General features: G+C 44.2%; 1 protein-coding gene across 2 annotated transcripts in view; it reads left to right on the top strand.

The window, feature by feature from the left end:
- CRMP1 (collapsin response mediator protein 1) overlaps positions 1–20,428 on the top strand; it is a 126,728-nt gene extending 106,300 nt beyond the window's left edge. Inside the window, exons 14-15 of one of the 2 annotated variants that reach the window (XM_029591229.1) lie at positions 16,892–16,930; positions 19,853–20,428. In XM_029591229.1, the coding sequence (XP_029447089.1) occupies positions 16,892–16,930; positions 19,853–19,944 (131 nt within the window). In that variant the 3' untranslated portion in view covers positions 19,945–20,428. The remainder of the gene's footprint in view (positions 1–16,891; positions 16,931–19,852) is intronic. The other variant, XM_029591239.1, reaches the window with a different exon arrangement.
- The last annotated feature ends 3,910 nt before the right edge of the window (positions 20,429–24,338 follow it).

Below are 24,338 nucleotides of genomic sequence, written 5' to 3'. Positions count from 1 at the left end.
GGTGCCCATTGGGCACCCTGGACTATGCAGTCAGTAGCCATGTTGTGCCCTTGGCCAGAGGTAGGATGCAGCCTCAAGATCTAATCCCCATCTAGCTGCACTTGCATGGCCAGGTTGGGGGCTTCAAAAATTATCTCCCACCCTCATACAGCAATGCAATATGATAACAATTAACAGGCTTGCTGTTGGGTATTTTTATTACAAGTTAGTCAAACTGTTCCACAGGGGTTCATCTGAACCCTTTGATGTAATTTTCCTGCTCATTGCTGCCTCATAGTGGGAGACACCCAGGAGCAAGGTGTGGCATACCCCCCTTTGATTTATTGATAGCGGTTACGTTTTGCAGTTTCTCTCTGGGTAAGGAGGCCCCATCTGGCTGTTGGAGCTGAGAAAAGCCTAACCTCCTTTGGTCTTAAACTATCACTGGCACACATATATAAGGGGGTGAGCTGATCTGCTCCCACCTTCAGAGCAGGAAGTAACCAGACCCCTCAACCCAGCTAAACATAGCATTAGTCTCGTTCACTTGTGATCATTGCCAATCAGATGAATGATCACAGCATCAGGTGAAGCAAAGCATCTGCTCCTGTGCAGTATAGTAGGAAGAAGTTGGTCTCACAGCATCCCATGCCTTCTGATCCACTGAAGGCATATATATTAGGGATGTGAATCGTTTTTTGATGATTTAAAACAATCGTCAGATATATTTTAAATCGTCAAAAATCGTTAAGTCGCGATACAATAGAAATTCCCCCGATTTATCGTGAAAAATCATAAATTGGGGGAGGGGGGAGGGCAGGGAAAACCGGCACACCAAAAAAACCCCTAAACCCACCCCGACCCTATAAAATGAATCCCTTACCTTCCCCCACCCTCCCGAACCCCCCCAAAACTTTTTACGAGTACCTGGTGGTCCATTGGGGGCGCGGGGACCGATCTCCCGCTCTCGGTCCATCGGCGCCATTTTGGCTGCCACTCAAAAATGGCGCCGATGGCCCGAAAAAAAAAACAAACCACCGACCCTTTAAAAATGACCCCTTAGCTTCCCCCACCCTCCCGATCCCCCCAAAACATACCTGGTGGTCTAGTGCTGGTCCCAGGAACGATCTCCCGTTCTCAGGCCGTCGGCTGCCACGCATAAAGATGGCGCCGATGGCCCTTTGCCCTTACCATATGACAGGGTATCCGTGCCATTGGCCGGCCCCTGTCACATGGTAGGAGCACTGGCTGGCCGGCACCATCTTTAAAGATGGCCGCCACCTTCATAAAGATGGCCGCCGCTGTATTTAATGATGGCCACTGCCATCGTAAAGATGGCCGCCGCCATCTTTAAAGATGGCGCCAGCCATCCAGTGCTCCTACCATATGACAGGAGCCGGCCAATGGCATGGATACGCTGTCATATGGTAAGGGCAAAGGGCCATCAGCGCCATCTTTATGAGTGGCAGCCGACGGCCTGAGAACAGGAGATCGCTCCCGGGACCACCACTAGACCACCAGGTATGTTTTGGGGGCCTCGGGAGGGTGGGGGAAGCTAAGGGGTCGTTTTTAAAGGATCGGGTGGGTTTGTTTTTTTATCGGGCCATCGGCGCCATTTTTGAGTGGCAGCCAAAATAGCGCCAATGGCCCGAGAGCGGGAGATCGGTCCCCGTGCCCCCACTGGACCACCAGGTAATCGTAACATTTTTGGGGGGGTTCGGGAGAGTGGGGGAAGGTAAGGGGTTAATTTTAAAGGGTCGGGCCTCACAACAAAAAAAATAACGATGTGAATCGGAACCAATTCCGATTCACATCACCCACATCACCCACGATCAGATTTTTTCCCCCCTCTAGCTGAACCCAATTGTTAAGATGATTGGGCACACGATTCACATCTCTAATATATATCGAGGTTAGCCAGGCCAAGTTGCTTGCCCAGAGGTGTTGCACAAACCTTTTCGGAAGCCAGCTACTTAAAGGAGTGGCTGAAGATCCACATTGTCTGCATAGATCCTAGTCCTGCAGAGAAGAATAGACAAAAACGTACTGTATATATTCATGTATAAGGCAAGAAATGTAAGTCTCAAAATTCATTTTGAAAAACAGGGTCACCTTATCCATGGGTTAATGATCCGTTCACTCCTTCCCTCCCTCCCCACCCATGGCTAATCCCAGTCTGTTCAACCGCAGACCGAAAATACAGCTGAAGCAGCTAGAAAGAGGTTGATGGTAGTAGGACAGATTCTCCTCCGCACCCCCTCCCGATCACTTAACTCACCTGCTGCTAGCAGGACTGAATGAGTGATCTGGAGCACAGTTACACTGCTTATGGCTGTGTCGAATTACTCCTGCTTTCAGCTTCGCGTCAATGTTTTTAGCTAAAGTGTCTGAAAAGAAGTGTAGTAATTGCCAGAGCATTTCTGAGGTTTCAGTCAGAAGTTGACCAATTTTCCCTCCCGAAGAGGAGTCATCTGTTAGGCCTAGGTCAAATTTGTCTGAGGGAGGTAATTCACTCAGTTTACAACTCTTCATGATTTTGTCTACCCACATCTTTGGTATAGATCTCTTTATTGGTACTCTTAGATATTGTAGCCATGCTTTTGTTATGCTCAGGCTTGTGGACCCTTGGGCCGACGAGAGGATGGTATACCTTTCGGAGGATCCGGAGGTTCTCTCCTCGGGTGGCGAGGCAGAACAGAAGAGGAGAGCAGCTGACCCTTGGCACTGGAGATGGAGGCGACTGCAGGCAGATGAAGAGGCTAGAAAAGGAGATGTGTCTTCACCCCTGGAAGTCTGTGGTCCCCCCAGGAGGAGCCCGTAGGGACCCAGACCGCTGGGACTTAGGTGGACCCAGAGGGGTCACGGTATCGGTGCAAGGGCTTACTGGAGCTTCGCCCTGGAAGTCCGCGGTCCCCCCGGGAGGAGCCGGACCGCTGGGACTTAGGCGGGCCCTTGGAATCCAGGAGGAGTCCAGGAGGGGTCCAAGATCAAGTGCCAGAGAGTTGTTGCTTACCAGTCCAAGGTCACACACCGAGGGATCACCACTTGCCAGTCCGAAGTCACACCAGAGATTCACCGCTTGCCAATCTGAGTTGCACACCAGAGAATCACCGTAAGCCAATCCAAAGTCAGGAACCAGGAAGACCAAGACATAACAGGAACAAGGATCCGAAGCTCAAGGAACTCACCGAAGCAAGCAGACTAGACAGCGCTGGAAGATGAGCAGAGGAAGCTTCCCTTTATACTTCCCCTGCTCAGGCTGATCAAGGACAGGTGAAGCTTGTTAACGGGATCAGGTCCCTTTAAATCTGTGAAGGGGGCTCGGCCTCGTGCCTAAAGATGGCGGTGGCCATCTTGGATTTCCTCCGCGGAGGAACGACTGCAGGGACGGCGCGGGGGCAGAGCAGGGCGGCTCTCCACCCGACGGTCAGGCCGGGCCCCGCGCCGGGGCAACGAGCACCCGGTCAGGGGTTTCCCTTAAAGCTGCCGCAGCAGTTCTCCGCTGTGAACGAGGTAGGGGACCGCGATCGTGGCCTCCCACGGCCGCGGGACACAACAGCTTTAATTCCAGCAAAGGACAAGAAAAGTACAAAAAGTTAGAGTGGATGGTAGGAGCTCCTGCAACATGCTGCTGTCCTAATTGATGCATCACGTGATCCCCTTTATTAGCTGTTTTAACTTAAGGAATTAGAGATTATCTGGTTCAGCATAAGATCCCTTTGAAATAGGACAGATTCTTCCCTGCACCCCCTCCTAATCCTTTAACTCACCCCCTGCTAGCAGGATGATGACGGGAGTTGCAGTTGCTCAGGCATGTCCTACCTCCTCCCTTACTAGGGCCTGATTGGCGCACTTATAACCACGTGGTTCAAAGCACAACTCTGGGCTCCCCGTGGGGGAGGAGGGAGGATACACTCGAGCAATCTCAACTCCCGTTGTTGTCTTGCTAGCATTGGGTAGAGATGTGCATCATTTTTAGCTATCGGGTCGGGCTTCGGGTCAGGAGCTTCTTGGAAAACTTCATTTTCCAACGGTTCTTTTTTATTTTTTTTTGGCGAATCAAACCGGAAAAAAAACAAAAAACACCCCAACCCTTCAAATTTACTAAATGACACCCCCCACCATTTTCTAAGATGGCGCCGGCCGTCCATTGCTCCTACCATGTGACAGGGGCCGACCAATGGCACCGGTAGCCCCTGTCACATGGTAAGGGCAAAGGGCCACCGGCGCCATTTTGATTCCTGGCAGGCCTGATGGCCCGAGAGTGGGAGATCGCTCCCGGGACCCCCGCTGGACCACCAGGGCTGTCAGTAAGTCTTGGGGGGGGGGGATCAGGATGGTGGGGGGGGTTGACATTAAGTAAATTTGAAGGGTTGGGTTGGGTTTGGGGTTTTGTTTTTTTTTAAATAAATGTGTCCCTCCACCCCGTGCTAATCCAAAAAACAATTGTTCCCCCAAATTTTGGGGAAAACCCGATCATTTTTCGGGTCCTCCGATCCATGCTGAAATTTTCCAATTTCTTTCCAATTTCTAATTCCAATTTCCAATTTCTTTCCAATTTCTTTGAAATTTTCCAATTCGACAAAAACGAATGCACATCTCTAGCATTGGGTGAGTTAAGGGATTGGGAGGGGAGCAAGGGAGAAGCTGTCCTACTGCCACCAGCTTTTTTCTAACTGCTCTGGTTATGTCTTCAGCCTGTGGGTGAACAGACCGAGGATAGACATGTAGAGGGGGAGGGAAGGAGTGAATGGACCAGGGATAGCCATGGAGAAGGCAGGAAGGAGTGAATGATCGGGAATAGCCTTAGGGGAGAGAGGGAAGGAGTGAATGGCTAGGCATACCCTCGACTTATCCATGAATCATAGCAAATTTCTTAATTTCTGAGCCAAAAACTGCCCTCAACTTATCCACGAGATCGACTTATACATGAGTATATATGGTATGTACGCACATATGGTTTGAAGTGTGAGGAGCACCATCTACTGAGTGCCATGATTTTGTTTGGAGACAGGCCCATTACTGAGGCTGAGGTGGCAGTTCCTATGCAGAAGGAGTGCATCCAAATTGCTCTAAATCTAGGCCTGACTCTACTAAAGCCAATTTTAGTGCTCAACAAAACTGAAATGTGGTTAGTGAAGACCCATTTTCATGCACCAGAAATTGTTAAAGGAGGTTGGGTCTTAACTTCTGAAACCTAAACAGGTTCCTAATTGAATAGTGGAGCACGCCCTTAGTAGCATTTCGTTTCGTGGCCATTCATTTTCTCAGCTAGTTAGTCTCTGACCTGCACAGAGTAATGTGTGCCACTTCCACATGGAGGCCAGAGGTGGTTGGGGTGTGTTTACTGTTAGGGACTAACTCACTTATCTTGAAGGCCCTGAAAAAGGCAGGGAAGAAAGCACAAGTGAACAATTGACCTTACAGCTGTTAAAATGCACCAAGGATAAAATCCCTAGAATGCTGTCCAGGATGTCATGGATAATTTATTTTACTTATTTAAATGTTTTATATACTGTCATTCCATGTGAGAATCACTAGTTCATAGCGGTTTACAGGTAAAACATTCATAAATAAAATGAGTGTTGCAAGGAGGAAATACATTCATGGAAACGGAAGTAATACAAAGGTAGACTCCTAACATAGAAATAGAGCTGGAATAAAAAGTTAGCTTGGGGAGGATATTGTTAAAGAATAATAAATGTTATCTGAGTCATGGGGAACAGGGTGTGTCAGTCAAGTAGAAGGCATTAGAGATATGCATTCGTTTTTGCCGAATTGGAAAATTTCAAAGAAATTGTCCAATTTGGCATGGGTCAGAGGGCCTGAATCCAGAGACGGATTTTCCCTGAACTTCAGGGAAAATTTGTTGTTTGGGTTAGCGCGGGCAGGGGGAGGGGGCACATTTATTTAAAAAAAAAACCCAAACCCACCCCAACCCTTCAAATTTATTTAATGAGAACTCCCCCACCTTCCCGACCCCCCCAAAACTTGCCTAAAGTCCCTGGTGGTCCAGCGGGGGTTCCGGGACCAATCTCCTGCTCTCGGGCCATCGGCTGCCAGTAAACAAAATGGCGCTGGTGGCCCTTTGCCCTTACCATGTGACAGGGGCTACCGGTGCCATTGGTCGGCTTCTGTCACATGGTAGGAGCAATGGATGGCCGGCGCCATCTTAGAAAATGGCATGGGCCATCCATTGCTCCTTCCATGTGACAGGGGCCGACCAATGGCACCGGTAACCCCTGTCACATGGTAAGGGCAAAGGGCCACCGGCGCCATTTTGTTTACTGGCAGTCGACAGCCCAAGAGGGAGAGAGATCTGACCCGACAGATAAAACGAAGCACACTCTAGAAGGCATTATTGAATAGCCAAGTTTTTAAGTAGATTTGAATTTATTTTTAATCAGTTAGTGTTCAAAGTTCTTCTGGCATGGAATTCCATAGTTTTGGGCCGGCAATTGAGATCACTCTATCTCTAGTTAGTGTTAGATGAGAGCCTCTTAAGTTCGGAATTTCTAGGATGCCTTTGTTCTATGATCTGAGAGTTCATCGGGGGATATGAGGTTTAAATGTTATTCCTAGTAGATCGTTACTGTTCAGGTTAATGTTGTTGTGTATTATAGTTAGAACTTTATAATATATTCTTGACTGAACAGGAAGCCAATGTAGAGCCATCAGTATTGGGGTGAAATGGTCAAATTTTCTTGCTCCAGATAATAGTCTGTCTGTGGCATTTTGCAGAAGTTGCAGGGGTCTTATGTCGGAAGACTTAGAAGTAATGAATTACAGTAGTCGAGGTTTGAGAAAATGAGGAATTGTAAAACTGTTCTAAAATCTTTAGTGCTTAGTAGAGGTTTCAAGCGGCTCAATATCCACAGCTTGTGGAAACCAGATCTAATTAGTTTGCTTATGTGAGCTTTCAATGTAAAATTTTCATCAATTTGGACCCCTAGATCTCTCACTTGGGTTGCAGGGGTTACTTGGCAACATCCGAGATCTAGCCCTGGGGGTATAGTTTTTTGTGGGTTGTGGCTTAACCAAATTATTTCAGTTTTTTGGGGGTTCATTGAGAGTTTCCATTGAGCTAGTTTTTCTTTTCTTTTAATCATATATTCGAACATTTGAGATGTTGTTTTTTCAAATGATTTAGTTAAAGGGATATAGAATTGCAGCTCATCCGCATATAAGAAGAAGTTTAAACCCAGATCAGTTAGTAATTTGCATATGGGCAGAAATGTAAATATTAAATAATGTTGCTGATAGCGCTGATCCATGTGGAATGCCAGTTGTGCTTTGGAAGGTGTCGGACAAGTAATTGACAAGTTTTACTTGGAATGAACTACCTGCAAGGAAGGAGGTGAACCATTTTAGCATATTTCCATCTATCCCGATGTTTTTTACTGTTGGCATAGCAGGTTATGGTCAACAGTGTCAAAGGCAGCTGTTAGATTAAGTAGTACTAGGCAGTATGATCTGTTTGAGTCAAAACCTCATAAAATAGGATCAGTTAAAGATTGAAGAAGAGTAGTTTTTTTCCAGAATCCAAATTGGTTAGGATAAAGTGTCTTATTATCTTCAAGATGATTTTCCAGTTTGGTAAGGCTAGCTTTTTCAAGTATTTTCACAATGAAGGTTAAGTTGGAGATCAGATGGTAGTTATTCCAATCATCAGGTCTTCCAGATTTATTTTTTAAAATTGGTTTTATAACTGCCTGTTTTAGACCTTTGGGCATATAACCTTCCTCAAGGGCAAGACTGACTAGCGTTGTGATTGTGGGGGTTAAGTCTGGTTTACTTGTTTTAGTAGGGTGGCTGGTATCGGGTCAAGGAGATGTGTAGCAGTTTTTAGTTTGGCTATAATTTTGCTTATCTCCAGTTTCGATATTCTGTCAAATGATGACCATTTATCTTGTGCAAAGAGATCTTCTGTTGCAATTGGAGGGTAGGAATAAGTGATTTGTTGATTCAGCATCTTGATTTTTTCTGTTAGTGCTGTTGTATAATCATTACATGAAGTTTTTGAAAAATAGATGTTCATTGTATGAAGAGAAGGGTCTTTAATTAGAAGTTTTGAGTAAAAAATTATTCCATGTAACTGTTTTACGTAATATTATTTTTTTTATTTGTTTGTTAGTGTTCTGTAATGGGATAGATGAGATTTGTATCTTCTAAGTGATTCATCAGTAGAGGTTTTTCACTATCTTTTATATAGTTTTCTTAGTAGTTTTTTTGGAATCTTTCAGTTTTTCGGAATCTTTCAGCTTTTCATTATATCATAGGTTTAATTTTCTCTGATTTTCATTATTTTTGTTTATAGTTTTTGTTTGTATGGGGCTATGTTCATCTGCAATTTCTTTGATTATATTTTCCCATGAATTAAATGCATTGTAGCAGCTGTTTAGTTTTAAATCATTAATTTTTATCTCTATTGCTTTAGTTAGGAACACCTAACTCATGCTCAGAGCAGCCTTTGGACTACAGAGGCATGAGTTAGATCACAACAACCCAGGATCTTGTTGAAAGATAGCCCTATTAATCAAGATGTAAGGGTAGGGAGGAACATCCTGATATGTATCACAGGAGGCCGTATAGCAGTAAAGACCAGTGAAGCAGGGATCTCTGGGCCCTGAGGAAGACCTCCATGTCTGCTATCATCTGGCAGTAAGTCTTGCAAGTTCCTTCAGCAAGGATTTCATGATCAGATCCCTTGCCTCATGGGGGCAAGCCTCTAAGCAGTCTCTAGTGGTGGTGTTTCTTCCTTGTCTACGGCAGGTTTGAGTATCTTGAAAGTACAGCACTTGAATTAGAGGTGAAGTTTGTTGCTTACACCATATGGGATAGACAATCAAAACCATGTCTCAAAAGATCCTCCACCTGGTAGGTTCACCTTAGAGATCATTAATAACGTTTACCATGGCTTTGTTATCTGACCTGCTTATTGGCCAGGTCTGTCCCCATAAGTGCAAAACCACCACTGTGGGGAAAAACATAAGTAAGGTGATATTTCTTGCGACTCCGGTTGAATGCCATTGCTGGGCCCATGTCTTAGCACACTATATGTCCCTGAAATAAGCCATAAAGTCAATCCCTCCAGAAGTATCAGTGAGTGGCTCCAGATCACTGTTAAAGAAAGGGTTATCCTCTCACATAGCCCATTGAAGGACATAGGGATGATGTCCCACATATATGTCAGCTCAGATAGCCTGTGCTGACACTCACTGTGAGTGTGTACACTCACAGTTGCTACAGCAAGAAGACACAGGAAGAATCTTCCCATTGGGATAATCCTGCAAGCAAAATTTAGGTGACTCATCAGGGACTGCACTTACTGAACGGTGGCCTTTTTCAGAGCCAATATTAGTATTATCATAGCTCTGAGCCTGGAAATGTCGTCATCTGGGAGTCTGGACATTCTTTTTCATGCATCATTTTGATAACCCCCAAAAAATATTATTGGGGCAGGACCCTAGGTCTTTCACCCAGCAGGGAGATTCTGAAATCATTTAGGAGGTCCTCACATTTCCAGGGTTCACCCTGATAAACAAAAATTCTAAATAGTATATAATAATAGGGACTCTTCCCCGCTGCTCTGCTACCCAGTGCACAAATGTATTCAAAGTAGGCACAGGACATGGAGCAACCTGTGGGTATGCATTTATCAAAATACTAATTTGTGTCAAGGGCAACACTCAGTAATCAAAAATAGGAGGAACAAACAGAAAGCAGTCAGAACCAAAAACAAGAAGTAGTGTGAAGGCAGATTTTATGTCGGCCTTTGTGATAGTTGCATGTGGGCCAAAATGTTTTGCCATGTTGATAACCTGGTCAAAGAAGACATACTTGACGAAGCACAATTCATGGGGAAAAGAAGTTATGCTTGAGGCCCTCCTCTGGGTATGATAAATTATCGATGAGCCAGATCTCACCAGGCTCTTTTTTAGGTCTGATACCCAGAGGGAAAATGATCATGATGTCAGAGGGCTTCTGCAAAGTTGGAACCCTGACCCAGTCTAGCAAAATTTACTTCAGAATCTTTTGGTAGGCAACCTCCTTGTTTTTGGCTATGGATTTTGCATTGTGGCCCAATAGGGACATTCTAGGACCGTAATAAGGAATGATTAATTCCTTTGTGAAACCAGAATAAACATGTTCGGCATCAGAATGGCTATTAATTTTTCTGCAACTATGAAACATAGAAATGATGACAGAAATGACCAAATGGTCCATCCAGTCTGCCCAGCAGGTTTATGGTAATATCTGTTGCGCCATGTGGGTTACTCGCCATGTGGGTTACTCCCATGCTTATCAATTTCCCAAACCATAAAAGTCAAGGCCCCTCATTGGTTACTGTCTGAATCCAATTCCCTATTACCCCCTGTTGTTGAAGCAGAGATCAATACCTTAATGGGCAAGGGAGCCCAGTCCAGTGGTGGTACAATAGCAACTAGGGTCTTCTATCTGCTGACTGCTTGGTGTAGGATGCCAGGGGGTGTTGGGCATTGCAGTTGGAGCAGGCATGCTGGAAACAGCATTTTGTTCCCTGAGTGCAATTGCTGGCACTGTAGAGCCTTCAGACATGGGGAGTTGCTCTAGAAGCATCACTGTGACCCAGGCTGTCATAAGGTGAACTGTTGTGCCTCATCGGTGTCATCTTCTAGAGCCACAAGGCTATGTCGTTGTGTTTCTATGAAATTGTCCTATTGGGGGCCATATTTTTTTGTAATTTAACATTGTATTGCCTGTGTGCATTGATGTCCATGTCCTCATATTTGATGAGGTATATGGCCTGACCCGGGTAGTGTTCTGTCATTATACTGGCCAAGATTTTAAAGGCCGCTACACCCAGTTAAGTATATTCATATACTTCTGGGGGGTTTTTTAGCTTCATTCTCTTTGTCCTTGTCCTCAGATGTGATCAAAGCCTCATCTTATTCAGTGTCTAGGAGAGTGAAGATGCAGTATCTATGTACTCTGTATGCCAAATTATTTTTTTTTTTTCAGCTTTCTAGGAACATTGACTCCCAGGAAGCTGATGGAACACATGGGGTTATCTAATCATTTCTTAGGTTTTGGCGCCCCTTGTTTGTGAAACCCACCCTTTGATTCAGCCTACCAGTGTGTGTCTATGATCATATGATCCTTTGCACCCCTTTTTATTTGCCTTCTCATTTGTTTCTCTTTTTCCTTTTTGAGAGCAAAGACAGAATGCATTAGTTTTGTAAATGATCCTTTGCCTTTGGTCTCAAATGAGGACAAATTGGACAGGCAGGCAGACCATGCCGGTGATGAACCAGCTTCAGCTTAGTCAGAGGATGGGGAGCTGGTACATGATTAATCTTCTGTTGTCTGGACACTCCGCTGCTTGCCTCCGCTGTGCATGTCACCATTCACAGTTTAGTAGTAGCTGTAGAACCATTCAGTCCCCTTTTCCTCTGCTTGACTAGCAATCCAGGATTAGTACCTCAAGGTCATTAGGTTTGCTCTTCTTTCATGAGCAGTGCTGCCGAGGGCCTTTGTCAAGGGTAGCAGTCTATACATTTGTGTTTTTTTTGGCGGCCTATTGCTTGGACCATGAGGCTGCAACATTCCCGGACTTGGTTGAGGAAGTTGCATCCTGATGCCTGATCCACATTTTTTGTCACCACAGCAGGCTTGCGGGCCACATTAGTGGACATGCTTTGCTAGCAGGTGCACATCATAATTTGTTTTTTTTCAAAATAAGGAGGTCTTGTCCCTTTAAGAGGAGGCAGTCAAGGGTCTCTTTTTCATTTTTTTAGAAGAAGCAAAGGACATCCTGTCTCTTAAAGAAGCAAGCCTCTCTTTCAGCACTTTCTATTTATTTTTATTTTTTTAAGAATTCCCAAACCATTATGACCACCTCTCTTTCTCTTCTCCTTTTTTTGGAACCTCAAGGAAAGGGATGCTTTGCATTGCTGCAAGCTGGAATTTTTTTTCTTTTGCAGGTGGGCGGCTGAAGGAAACTGCAGAATCAGCCTTTATATTTTGGGAGAGAAGGTGTCATTTTAGACCGTGAATTGAGCTTCATGCCCCTTTCTCCCCATCATTACCTTTATTTAAATTATTTTTTATTTTAATTGGGGATGAATGAGCCACATGAGGCATAAAGTCTGGTCAGGGTTCTCACAGCGCTGCAGGGGATGCCAAGCTTTTGTGGGCCTGGACTGTCTTTCTTTTTCTAGGGCTGCTGTTTGGCAACATGAGAGAGCAGAGAAGCAGCTCTTTTGATTGTGGCAATGTCAAAGTGTAGCATGCTCCCTTTACTTTCATTTTATGTTTAAGCCGGGATGTTACTCACTGAGCTGGGGAAGGGAGCAGGGGAACGCAATGCCAGAGAGGCTGCCTGCAGCAGGATCCAGAGAATGTTCCTTCTCAGGTCACAAGGAACATGCATGTCTCTGGAGCTTGGGGAAGGCTTTAGGATACTCTCTTCTGTCAGAGGAAGGATGGCCGATGTCTGACTAATTTATTAATTCAATAACTGGTCTTCACATTTGAATATAAAAAGACCAAGTTCACATCCTACCTGTGGGCGAGAACACAACACAACTGCCAACCACGTTGCCTGAGATGCTCCATAGTCCAGGGCAAGAGGGTGGCTGGTCCTCTTCCCCCCCCCCCCCCTCCCCACACACACATGCACCAAGCTTTGCCTGTGGTCAGCTTAGGTTGAGAGAAGTAGGGAGCAGGGTCCAGTCCTAGAGGGACGGCGGCCTGAAGTGGAGCCAGCAGTGAATGTAAAGGGCCAAGTGGGCACAGGGCTTTACCTCTTTCTCTGCTTCTCACTTGCCAACATTGGTAAGACCATGTCCTATTTAAAAAAAAAAAAAAAAAGCTCCACCCTGCTGTCCAGTGAAGATTTGGCATGATTTGGAGTGAGGAAATTCACACAAAGATGAGATTTCTACAATGTTCTCTCGGCCTAGCTTGATGCTACCCTGGCAGAGAGTCCATCAAGCTAGGGCGAGAAAACATTGTAGAAATCTCATCATTGTGTGACTTTCCTCATTTTAAATCATGTCAAATCTTCACTGATATGTTTTGTGCTGTTTGTTCATCTCACTGTGCATGTAAACCTGGCCCCAAACCATAGACCACCACCAAAACCTCACCTTTAGTTACTAGCTGGCCCTCCTGTAGTGGTATAAAGAGTTGACTACTATGTGTGCTACCCCAGTGGTGTACATGCTCTCCCTCTCTCTTTCTCATGGAATTTGCAAATCCCAATTTCCCTGTATGTACCTGGATCAGTCCAGACCGTGGGTTGAGCCTCCTGTCCGGCAGATGGAGACAGACTAAAACTGAAAAGGGTATCCTATAGGGATGTGCAGAGCAAAATTTTATGTTCATATTTTTTATGTCCGAAAGGGGGTCCCACTTGCGGCCAATATGGACATAAAAAAAATCCAATGAGTTGGGTATATGTACATATGTGCAAAAAAAAATTTAAACCCCCTCACCCTCCTTAATCCCCCCCCAGACTTACCACAACTCCCTGGTGATGGAGCGAGGAGTGAGGACGTCATTTCTGCAATCCTTGGCGAGAAGCATGTGACGTCGGTGGCACGTCGAGTGACGCGGCGTCACGTGATTCCCGGCTCGTTCGCGCCGGACGGCTCGTTCGGCCCAAAAGAACTTTTGGCCAGCTTGGGGGGGCCCTCCTGACCCCCTCAAGCTGGCCAAAAGTTCTTTTTGGGCCGAACGAGCCGTCCGGCGCGAACTTGCCGGGAATCACGTGGCGCCGCGTCACTCAGACGCGGCGTCACGTGATTCCCGGCAAGTTCGCGCCGGACGGCTCGTTCGGCCCAAAAGAACTTTTGGCCAGCTTGGGGGGGCCTCCTGACCCCCTCAAGCTGGCCAAAGTTCTTTTTGGGCCGAACGAGCCGTCCGGCGCGAACGAGCCGGGAATCACGTGACGCCGACGTCACATGATTCCCGGCAAGTTCGCGCCGGACGGCTCGTTCGGCCCAAAAAGAACTTTTGGCCAGCTTGGGGGGGGGCCTCCTGACCCCCTCAAGCTGGCCAAAAGTTCTTTTTGGGCCCGAACGAGCCGTCCGGCGCGAACTTGCCGGGAATCACGTGACGTCGCGTCTGAGTGACGCGGCGCCACGTGATTCCCGGCTCGTTCGCGCCGGACGGCTCGTTCGGCCCAAAAGAACTTTTGGCCAGCTTGGGGGGGCCTCCTGACCCCCCCAAGCTGGCCAAAAGTTCTTTTTGGGCCGAACGAGCCGTCCGGCTGCGAACGAGCCGGGAATCACGTGACGCCGGCGTCACTCGACGTGCCGCCGACGTCACATGCTTCTCGCCAAGGATTGCAGAAATGGCGTCCTCACTCCTCGCTCCATCACCAGGGAGTTGTGGTAAGTCGGGGGGGGGGGGGATTAAGGAGGGTGAGGGGGTTTATATTTTATTTTGGCTCAACAATCGCGATTTCCCACATATCGAACATATCTATGTTCGATATGTGGGAAATCCGATCGTTTATGTCGAATCAATTTTTTAAGTAAAAAAAAAATATGAGTTGCGTTTTACTAATGCGGTCAATCCGAATGCACACCCCTAGTATCCTATATCAGGGCAGAGCCTACCTGCAGCCCTTCAGTATTTGTCTGTTTCCAGAAGATGGATCAGCTAACCCTGTGGTTCCCTGATCTTGGCTAGTTAGACCTTTCCCAGTTTTGGTAGTTTCTCTCAAAGGATCAAGCAAGTACTGTTCTTTTGTTCAGTTAAAAAAAAAAAAAAGAGGCAATTGACTCTGTTTTAGCTTGTCAGGAGACAGTGCTGGCTCCACGCTTTTGCCCGGCTTTGCCCTTTGTGTGGACTTAGCCTAAGCCCCTGTTCCCGGTGATTGGATTGGGGGTGAAACTGGTGGTACAGTCACTCCCCTCTCCCCTGGCTGCCCTTCTCATGGCAGTTCCCTTAGGGAATCTGTATTCCACAGCTTCCACATTTACGAAGTAAATAAATAAATGCATAGACGAACTTCACAAGCCTGTCTATTTTCATTGGGGGCCGGCAGCCAGGGTGGTATTGGAAGAGGAGCGTGTAGGGTTCAGTCGGCAGCAAAGTTCAGTTGTGCTGAAGTTCTTCTTCTTCGCTCACCTCTCTCTTTCTTACCACCTGCTTCCATCCTACACCTCTTTGCTGTGTGGTAGCCATGGACCCCATTACGAGCCATAGACAGCAACATTAGCAGCATTATCCCCTACCTCTCTCTTCCTACATGCAGAGTCTGAGAAACTGTTTATACATCACCAATAGATGGGTGCTTCATTTGAGAGAGAATAGCATGTTGATCTCAAAACTGAAGTGGCTAAATGTATCTAAAGAGTGAAAATCTGGTGAAAAATCTTAAGGATAGATTTCTAAAGGTGTGCACATGCATCCATGTGAGCGTGCTTCTCAGCGCACACATGGACGTGCCAATTTTATAACATGCGCATACCGGCGTGTGCATGTTATAAAATCTGGGGACATGCGCACATGCACGCCAGATTTTATAATCCGCGTGCGCATGTGCAGGCGGTGCACGCAAAGGGGGGGGGAGACTTCCGCAATTTTCACATGGCGACACATCCCGACCTTCCCCAGTTCCCTCCCAATCCACTCCAATTAAGGAGTAGATTGGGAGGGAACTTCCCTACCCCCTACCTAACCTCCCTTCCCCTTCCTCTCTCCTCCAGGCCCCCTATCCCTATCCTATATAACCCCCGTTTTTTTGTTTTACCTTTTGCTTCTCATCAGGTGCAGTAGCAAGTTGCGCATGTCGGCAGAGTGCTGGCGCGTGCTTCTCAGGCACAGCGGCAAATGACCGCTGTACCGGCCACCTCCATTCCTGCTCCTCCCTGCCTGGCACTTATTCACGTACTGGGGTTTACGTGCGCTGGGTTTTTTTAATCCACCCGTTTGAATTCAAGTCTTTTTATGATGGGACTTTGGAGTCTTGAGTTTTGGGTGTGCTATGGTAAGAAAGCAGCATATTGATCCAAGGGGGCTTTAATGTTTAGACCAATAGAAAGAAGATAGACAATTGGCTAATCAATGAAGAGAAATCATCATGATGATGTCATCATACTATGGAATCTTTAAGACGGTTGGTGTTTGGTTCTGTATTGTTCATGTACCAAAAAGAGATGAATGCTATACTTGAGAAAAAAAAATAGCACACTGATGTTATTTAGGCCATTAAATAATGAGAATAAGACTGCTTATGAAATTTGACTCTTGACAAGCCAAGCAGATTATTTGATTCAACAGGTTCTAATTTTATAAAGCTTGGAGTAGTTGCTGGTAAAGATGCCATTGGCCATAACAAAAATGTTTAGCATGTCCTTAAGAATTTCATATACTTACTGAGGACTATTTCTGGAGTGTCTAGATTCTTCAAATGAACTGTTTTTGCATGTTGAAAGACTGAACTTCTTTGATCTCGCTGCCAAATAATGTTCAACCTTTTTCAATGATCCTTGGACAATGTTTTGTGAAGCTAGCTGCTCTTCAACACAGAGTCCCATGAATCACTGGAAGTGAAATAAATTAAAATAAGTAAGCTTCTTTTCATCTTAAGACATTTAGAAACAAGATATATTTAATACTATGAATTTCTGACGTATGTGTCCTAGAATTTACTAAAGAATCATTTGTTTTCTGGTGAATAGCAGTAATATATTTTACTTTTCTTTTTTGATTTTATCATTTCTTAATTTTCCCCTTGACAAAGGCAAGCAGTTGCTGAAACATGGCCGTCATTTTTTTTATTTTTATTTTTTTATATTTATTGTCTGTTTTTTGAATGTTGGCTATTCTTCCTTTTTTGAATAAAGCTTTCCCTCTTTTTTGTCTCCTTTTATGGGGGGGCTGATGATTAAACATTTTGGCATTTTTGGAATCATAGATGCCCCGGATGTTATGAGAACCCTTTCAATGGATTATGGTATGTTTTTAAAATAGTAAAAGGTAGTTTGTACATATTTTCGTTGTTTCCTTTATTACCAGACACTTTTATTTTCTGCCATTGTTCCCTCTGTGGCCTGTGTGCCTCTTTTCACCTGCCAGTCTGTGTCCTGGAGGTTAACCGTTGATTCTCAGAGGCTGTGGCGTACCCACTCCTCCTGCCAGTTTTCCAGCAGGGCTAACTGGGTCTCCCTCCTCCCCCCCCCCCCCCCCGCTGCCTCCTTGTAAGGGGGGGTGAGCGATTAGGACTGATGACTGGAGCTTGTTAGGCCTTCCTCTGCCCCACCTTCTCCTTTAATAACAGGACTGGATCAGGGCCTGGCAACCTCCTACTCTCCTATAACCTTCCTTCCCTCTAGGAGGTGGGGGACCATAAGGGTCTGCCAGCCCCTTTCTCTTTGTCTGGCAGATCCTTAGGGTTTCCTTCTCTTTCAAGTAAGAGGGAGCTAGAAAACTGGCAGGCCCCCCACAATTCCCCCTGCCAGCAAGGAGGATCCAGAGGCTTGGTGGGGCCTCCCCTAGCAAGGAAGGTGAGTGAGGAGAGAACAAGGCTTGTCAGTTCCTACCCCCTCTCTTATAATAGGAGGAAAGGCAGCCCCCAACCACCCTCTTCTTAGAAAAATGAAAGTAAACTGGCTTGCCAAGAGACCATCAGGAGGATTGGGGGGCTGTGGGTCCCTTGATGAGCCTGCCAGGAGACTTAGGAGGATTAGTGGTGCTGCAGGATAAGGAGAGAAGGCAGTGAGGGTATTTACTGCGCCCCTCCTGCCACCTGTCCTTTCCTTAAAAGCAAAGTAAATTGCAATAGAGTTTACCACATTTTCTTTTCTTTTAGGTACGAATTAGCTATGCATAGTGATTTCATAGTAGATAGGGTAAAATCTCTCCAATTGAAGGAGCAATAGTTTAGTGCAACAAGAAATATTTGTGCAGTAAACTTTTGCCCTTGCTTACATCGGCCTCCTGATGTTTAAAGGGAAAAAATGGAAAAAGAAATAGTCAACCAATCTCTCTTGCGAATAAGTAGTAGTGTAAGGATTTATTGACACTGTGATTTAGGGACCTTCATTTTCAGTATTTTTCTTCTACTTGTCCTTGAAATTTCAATGTTATAACAAAAAAAAAAATCAGTGGATAAATGACTTTTCCACTCACTTTTCTCTTGTGCATTATAACAAAGTCATTTTTCTACTGATTATTTTTTTGTTATAGCATTGAAATTCTCAGGCAAATAAAAGAAAAACTGGAAATGAAGGTTCCTAAATATGATACATTATTATAAGACAAAACCACCAATCTATACAGCTGTTTCTCATCAGAGACCTCTTCAAAACTGGAGTACAACTGTAAAGATATGAAATGTTTGGTGAATTTGTTCATTTACAAATCAGAATCAGCAAAATTTGAGATCATACAGCCTGATTCATCATGAACAACTGTCTTTTCAAATTAGTAATAAATTGAGCAAGCTGATCTGGGTGATAGAAAATATAAGTGCTTTGCCTATTACATATTTCAGATACCCGCATACTTATTACAGGAATGCAGGTATCTGAAAATAAATTTAACACAATGTCCATTAAGACCTTCTGAAAGTACAGAAACTTTCTTTACTGTGCCTGAAGGGCTCCGGCCACATCAGGATCAACTGTGATTTTAGCTCTGAGAAATAAAACCCTGCACCTCTGCAGAAACATTCTGGGGTTCCCAGGTTTTATGGGTCTGTAAGACACATGAGACCAATGGCACCGATATCTCTGTTTGAACAAAATTTTTAGTTCCGCCTATGGCTTTAATATTGGTTGTAAGTGGTTCTGAATTCTCTGGCAACCATTCTCTAACCCATTGTTTGTTAGTCTGATCCCATTCTTATCCATATTAACAGCTCTCTATATAGGTGGGGAATTTTCACTTGGTATCTGTAGCACTTTAGTGAAATATATTTTAAGCGGCTCAGGTCTAGAAACATTCTGTGGCCAATATTCAAAACAGCTGAGCTCCTAAATTTAGGCTCCCAAGTTAGGTGACTAAGGGGGTCATTTTCTAAAGGGATTGCACGCGAAAAGGGACTTTTGCATGCGATAGCTAAATCGGGGCAGAGTTGGAGTGGAGTCTGCACCGGAAGGGGAGGAGTCGGGTCGGACTCCGCGATGACTTCGCTGACGGCAAAAAGGTAGGACACCTTATTACTGCCAGTAGCTCGCCCAAAAGCACCACCTTTCATGGTGGCGCTATTGGGTGCAAAAGCCGGCAGCGATAACACCGCGGTGGTGCGATCGCTGCCAGCTTTCGCAGGCCTGCTGCCCGCTTCGCCCCCCCCGCTGAATTCACAGAGCCATGATAGTTTAGAAAAATCTGGCCCTAAGTTGGGTGCCTATTTTCAGCCAAACATAGGGGTCTAATTTTTCAGTTAAAAATTCACATAAAATTATGAGTCTAAAAGTTAGGTCCCTAAATTTACTGTAGGCCTGCTATTCATTTCCCTAAATTTAGGCCCTAAAATAGTTCCCTAGTTCTAAAAATCACTGCTAAGCTCCTAACTTTGTTGCGCTGCCTTAATTCCTCTCCTTTAGCCACACACTTTTTAGGGACCTAAATTTAGGGACCCTTCCCTAGCAAATTTTCTAAAAGGCCAATTTAGGAGCCTAATTCCAAAAGTTAGGAGCCTAAACTCTTTGCATATTGGCCCCTCTATAGTCAAGGCAAGTTGATAAGTCTTAGGTTAGTGGAAAATATGTTTTGGCACATTGATTGAACAAACACAGAGGTATCATTATAATAAATGCCTTTTTACTTGTGTCTGGGATGTTGCATTCTTGGTCTCTCTTTCCCATAGAGTTACTTGCTGTAATTTTCATTTGCTACATCTGAAACCTTCTTTGATTGGATTGTTTTTTTCCAGGTGCTCAGGCAGACGATATCAACCCCCGCCGCACTGGACATCGCATTGTTGCGCCCCCTGGTGGTCGCTCTAACATCACCAGCCTTGGGTAACTGCACTGGACGAATAGAAGAACAAGTTGAAGGATCATGGCAACAATGGAAGTTCCCCTCTCATATCAGTGTTATTGAAACCCTCCCTCCCCCCCACACTCTTTATTTGGTCCTAACGGAAACAAATGAATTGCCAGTTTTGTTTTATTTTCTTTTTTTGGTCAAGGAAAAGGTGATAATAGTATGGTGTAATTTTTGGAACTACTTGCCTCACAACTGTGCTTTCACACCATAGTCACCTTAAAGCATGGTACTTCCATTGCCCTCTTAGTGACTATGGATGTTAGCTTTTCTCTTATTACTAAATGATGGTTCTTTTGCACATTCTAGTTGTGCTAGAGTAGTTCATGCATGGTACGGAGTTGTTTATGCAAGTTGTAGTTTGTAAGTGAGTTTGTTTAGAACAAATTGCCCACCAACCAGATACAAATACCACGATCAGTACCCAAATGTGTCAAATGCCAGCAAAATACTTCAAAAGTAAGAAAAGAAAACATGGACAGTTTTGTTTTACAAATACGCAGTAGAATAGCTGTGGGTAAGCAGCATGGGTTGCTGTATTTAATTTATTTTGAACTGACAAGCACTTCTTGGCTGAGCCAGAGACTCCTAAAACAGGTGAAACATCTACATTTATACTTCAGGAGCATCCAAGTCTGTTAGTCACAATTTTTCAGTTTTAGATAAAGCAAGACACGTTCATACTGTTGTGCCAGTTCAATACTCTGTTTCTTTTCTCTTCTCTTTCTCCCCTGTGTTTGGGTGACAGGGCTGTCAGTTTGCATGGGATTTTGGTACTTGCAAATAATTCTAACTGCTGTATGATTTTAAAGTTTTTGTACAAAGTTTTCCTTTCTAATCACCTACATTTTTACTTATTGTACTGTATTAAGGCAACTAGTTGTGAATCTGAATTCGAAGGCTGTGAAAATAAAGGAAATGACAGGATGAGTGACCACGCTTGTTTTGCTTTCCTGAGGCCCCCTCCTTAGGAGATAATGCATGGCTGCTACTGACTGCGTACAGGTCAGGAGGCGCGTAGCCACAGTGTCCAGGTTTGCCGGGCTGGTTTTGATCCTCCCGACTGTCGGAAAGGGTATCAGCGCACAGCTCCTTGTTTCATGTCATGCTGCTCACACGTGAAGATTTATTCAGAATTCCGTTTTCCAGCCTGGCAGCTTCCTCTCACTCCTTTGAGCTTCCAGCTCAGTTGGCGCCAAGCTCTGCAGTGCTAGCACCCTGAATCTTCGTTTGCAATTACCCAATTTCTTTCGCACCAACTCCCCCCCCCCCCCATAGCCTTACCCTCAGAATGACAATCCACAGCCAGGGGGCGCCATTTGGCCACTAGATATCACTATGAAGTGATGGGTGGGCCACTTCCCCCCTTAGGGGGCTTGTACGTAGAGATGGTATCTTTCATCCTGATGCACGGACGCGCATTACCATGTGTGTAATGGAGTGTGCCCAGGGACATGGCCATTGTATAACTTGCCCAAATAAGGAGAACCTTATATCATATAACATGTATCATTTAAAACACACATTTATTTAAGAAAGACACAACTTAATATAAACCCACATATACAGTCATACATTTAAAACATCACAAACGTGAAAGTCATATAGGCAGAAATTATTCATAAACAAGATGTAATCATAAACAATATAACATTCAAATGTATCATCCCATATATTGTATTAAAGTGCTTCTAAGTGCAAGTTCTCATAGCTTTCAGCTTCACAGCTCTCCTCCGTTAAATTCTCATGGCTTTGAGCTTCACAGTTCTCCTTCATTAATCACTGCCATAATGAAATTCACTCGAGTACCACCCGTCACTACTCCCGATACTACTCCCGACGAAGATCTCCGTTTCACCTGACAAGCAGGCTTCCTCAGGGGAAACGTCTAATATCCCTGCAACAATCAAACAAAACCATTTAACTCATCCCACATAAAACAAATAACACCATATCGCTTTAACTATAAATCCTTACCATGTGAGTCCAACCAAGGGACACACAAAAATTGTATATCCAAGTCACGAATTTTTTCAAAAATCTTTAATTCACTTGAACTTCATCAAAGCTTCATATCCATTCTTCAATTTGGTCACAACACTGCAAACCACAAGCATTATTTTAAATCGTGAAAATTTATCAAAATTTAAAGAAATGAGAGACAGCATACAACCTGAACAAACGCTACCACCACATACCTTCAAAAAGTGGAAGTGACATCATCACTTCCTTTCTGCAAGGATCTCCATTCTACACACCTAGTAATTTGCCTACTCTATATATAGTCCTCTGCCACCTCAACTACCAATTAAAGACCTCTAATTAATTCACTCATCAACCATAATCCGATACTACCAATACTAGAGGGAACCACACAATCAACCCGTCGCAACAAATCCACATCGGAGCCCTCCAAATGGGTCACCAATAAACTGCAAAGAAAACTTCCATCCCTACAATCATTTAATGAAAGCTCCCCACTCAATTGGGCCGTTGAGTCCATGTGGACTCACAGTATCCCAATTGAAAATATAACGTTGTTCAACCCGTCTTAAAATTGCTGATAAATCACCCCCAAACTGGAGTTTAATCTTTTTAATAATAAAGAATTTTAATTCTTCTATTGAGTGACTGTTATCACTCCAGTGTTTGACTAATGGAGCATTCTCAACACCTAACCTAATCCTGCTTCTATGTTCCCCAATACGTAATTTAATAGCTCTGGTAGTTTGCCCAATATAAATGAGCTGACATGGACAGATGATTGCATAAATCACGCCATTGGAAGTGCAAGTAAACCTTTCAGGGATCACATAAGGTTGACTCAAATTCGAATGATAAAACACTTTCAATGGTAACACATGCTCACAAACAGAACAAGATCCACACGCAAATTGACCCCATTCAGAATCTACTCCACTATCCAGACTCCCACCAAGCTTTAAATTGTCCCATAAGTTTTTCCGTTTTTTCAAAGAGAAAATCGGTTCATCAACAAAAATACTCAATGGAGATAATACATGCCAATATTTCTTAACAATGTCTTTAATTTGAGCAGCCTTAGTAGAATAAGGAATAGTACAAACTAATCGAGAAAGAGGCTCCTTCTGCGAATTAATCAACAAATTGTCCCTGTTAGAAAACAAGGCACGTTTGTATGCCCTTTTTAAAACAGAATTTGAATAACCACGGTTCTTATTGAAGAATGGATATGAAGAATGGATATGTATGCCCTTTTTAAAACAGAATTTGAATAACCACGGTTCTTATTGAAGAATGGATATGAAGCTTTGATGAAGTTCAAGTGAATTAAAGATTTTTGAAAAAATTTGTGACTTGGATATACAATTTTTGTGTGTCCCTTGGTTGGACTCACATGGTAAGGATTTATAGTTAAAGCGATATGGTGTTATTTGTTTTATGTGGGATGAGTTAAATGGTTTTGTTTGATTGTTGCAGGGATATTAGACGTTTCCCCTGAGGAAGCCTGCTTGTCAGGTGAAACGGAGATCTTCGTCGGGAGTAGTATCGGGAGTAGTGACGGGTGGTACTCGAGTGAATTTCATTATGGCAGTGATTAATGAAGGAGAACTGTGAAGCTCAAAGCCATGAGAATTTAACGGAGGAGAGCTGTGAAGCTGAAAGCTATGAGAACTTGCACTTAGAAGCACTTTAATACAATATATGGGATGATACATTTGAATGTTATATTGTTTATGATTACATCTTGTTTATGAATAATTTCTGCCTATATGACTTTCACGTTTGTGATGTTTTAAATGTATGACTGTATATGTGGGTTTATATTAAGTTGTGTCTTTCTTAAATAAATGTGTGTTTTAAATGATACATGTTATATGATATAAGGTTCTCCTTATTTGGGTAATTGTGTATATTGGGGAACCAATATTTGATTATTTTCCCTCAGTTATTGTATACATTGTATAACTTGGGCACATATGTAGACGCATGTTATAAAATAGCCCGGCTGCGTGCCCGTGTGCGCCCAATTTTAAGTGGGCGCGCGCCTGTCCGCTTCTACTGTGTAAGTCGGGGAATTTTAAAAGGGGCACGCATCCACACCATTGCCAGTTTCACCAGTATACCCAGTTAACAGCCAAATCTTCCAAACCCCCTTTGGTTTAATTGTCTACTCTCCTCCCCAGTTACCCCAGACCCTTTAAACCCCTGAGAAATGACTCTTTCTTTTTATTATTAAACTTACGCCTCCTCCATAGCAGAAGTAAAACATATGCGGCAGGAGATCTGGGCGTTTGCCCAGACATGTAAGCATTTACACACATATCTCTTGGGCATGCTCTGAGATGCCCAGACCATGCCCCTTTTTGAAACATTTTGAGATGTGCGCACAT

This window comes from Rhinatrema bivittatum, chromosome 1 (genome assembly GCF_901001135.1).
Source record: "Rhinatrema bivittatum chromosome 1, aRhiBiv1.1, whole genome shotgun sequence".
Taxonomy (NCBI): domain Eukaryota; kingdom Metazoa; phylum Chordata; class Amphibia; order Gymnophiona; family Rhinatrematidae; genus Rhinatrema; species Rhinatrema bivittatum.
The sequence above is the reverse complement of the archived record's forward strand: the minus strand, read 5'-3'. Positions and strand labels throughout refer to the sequence as shown.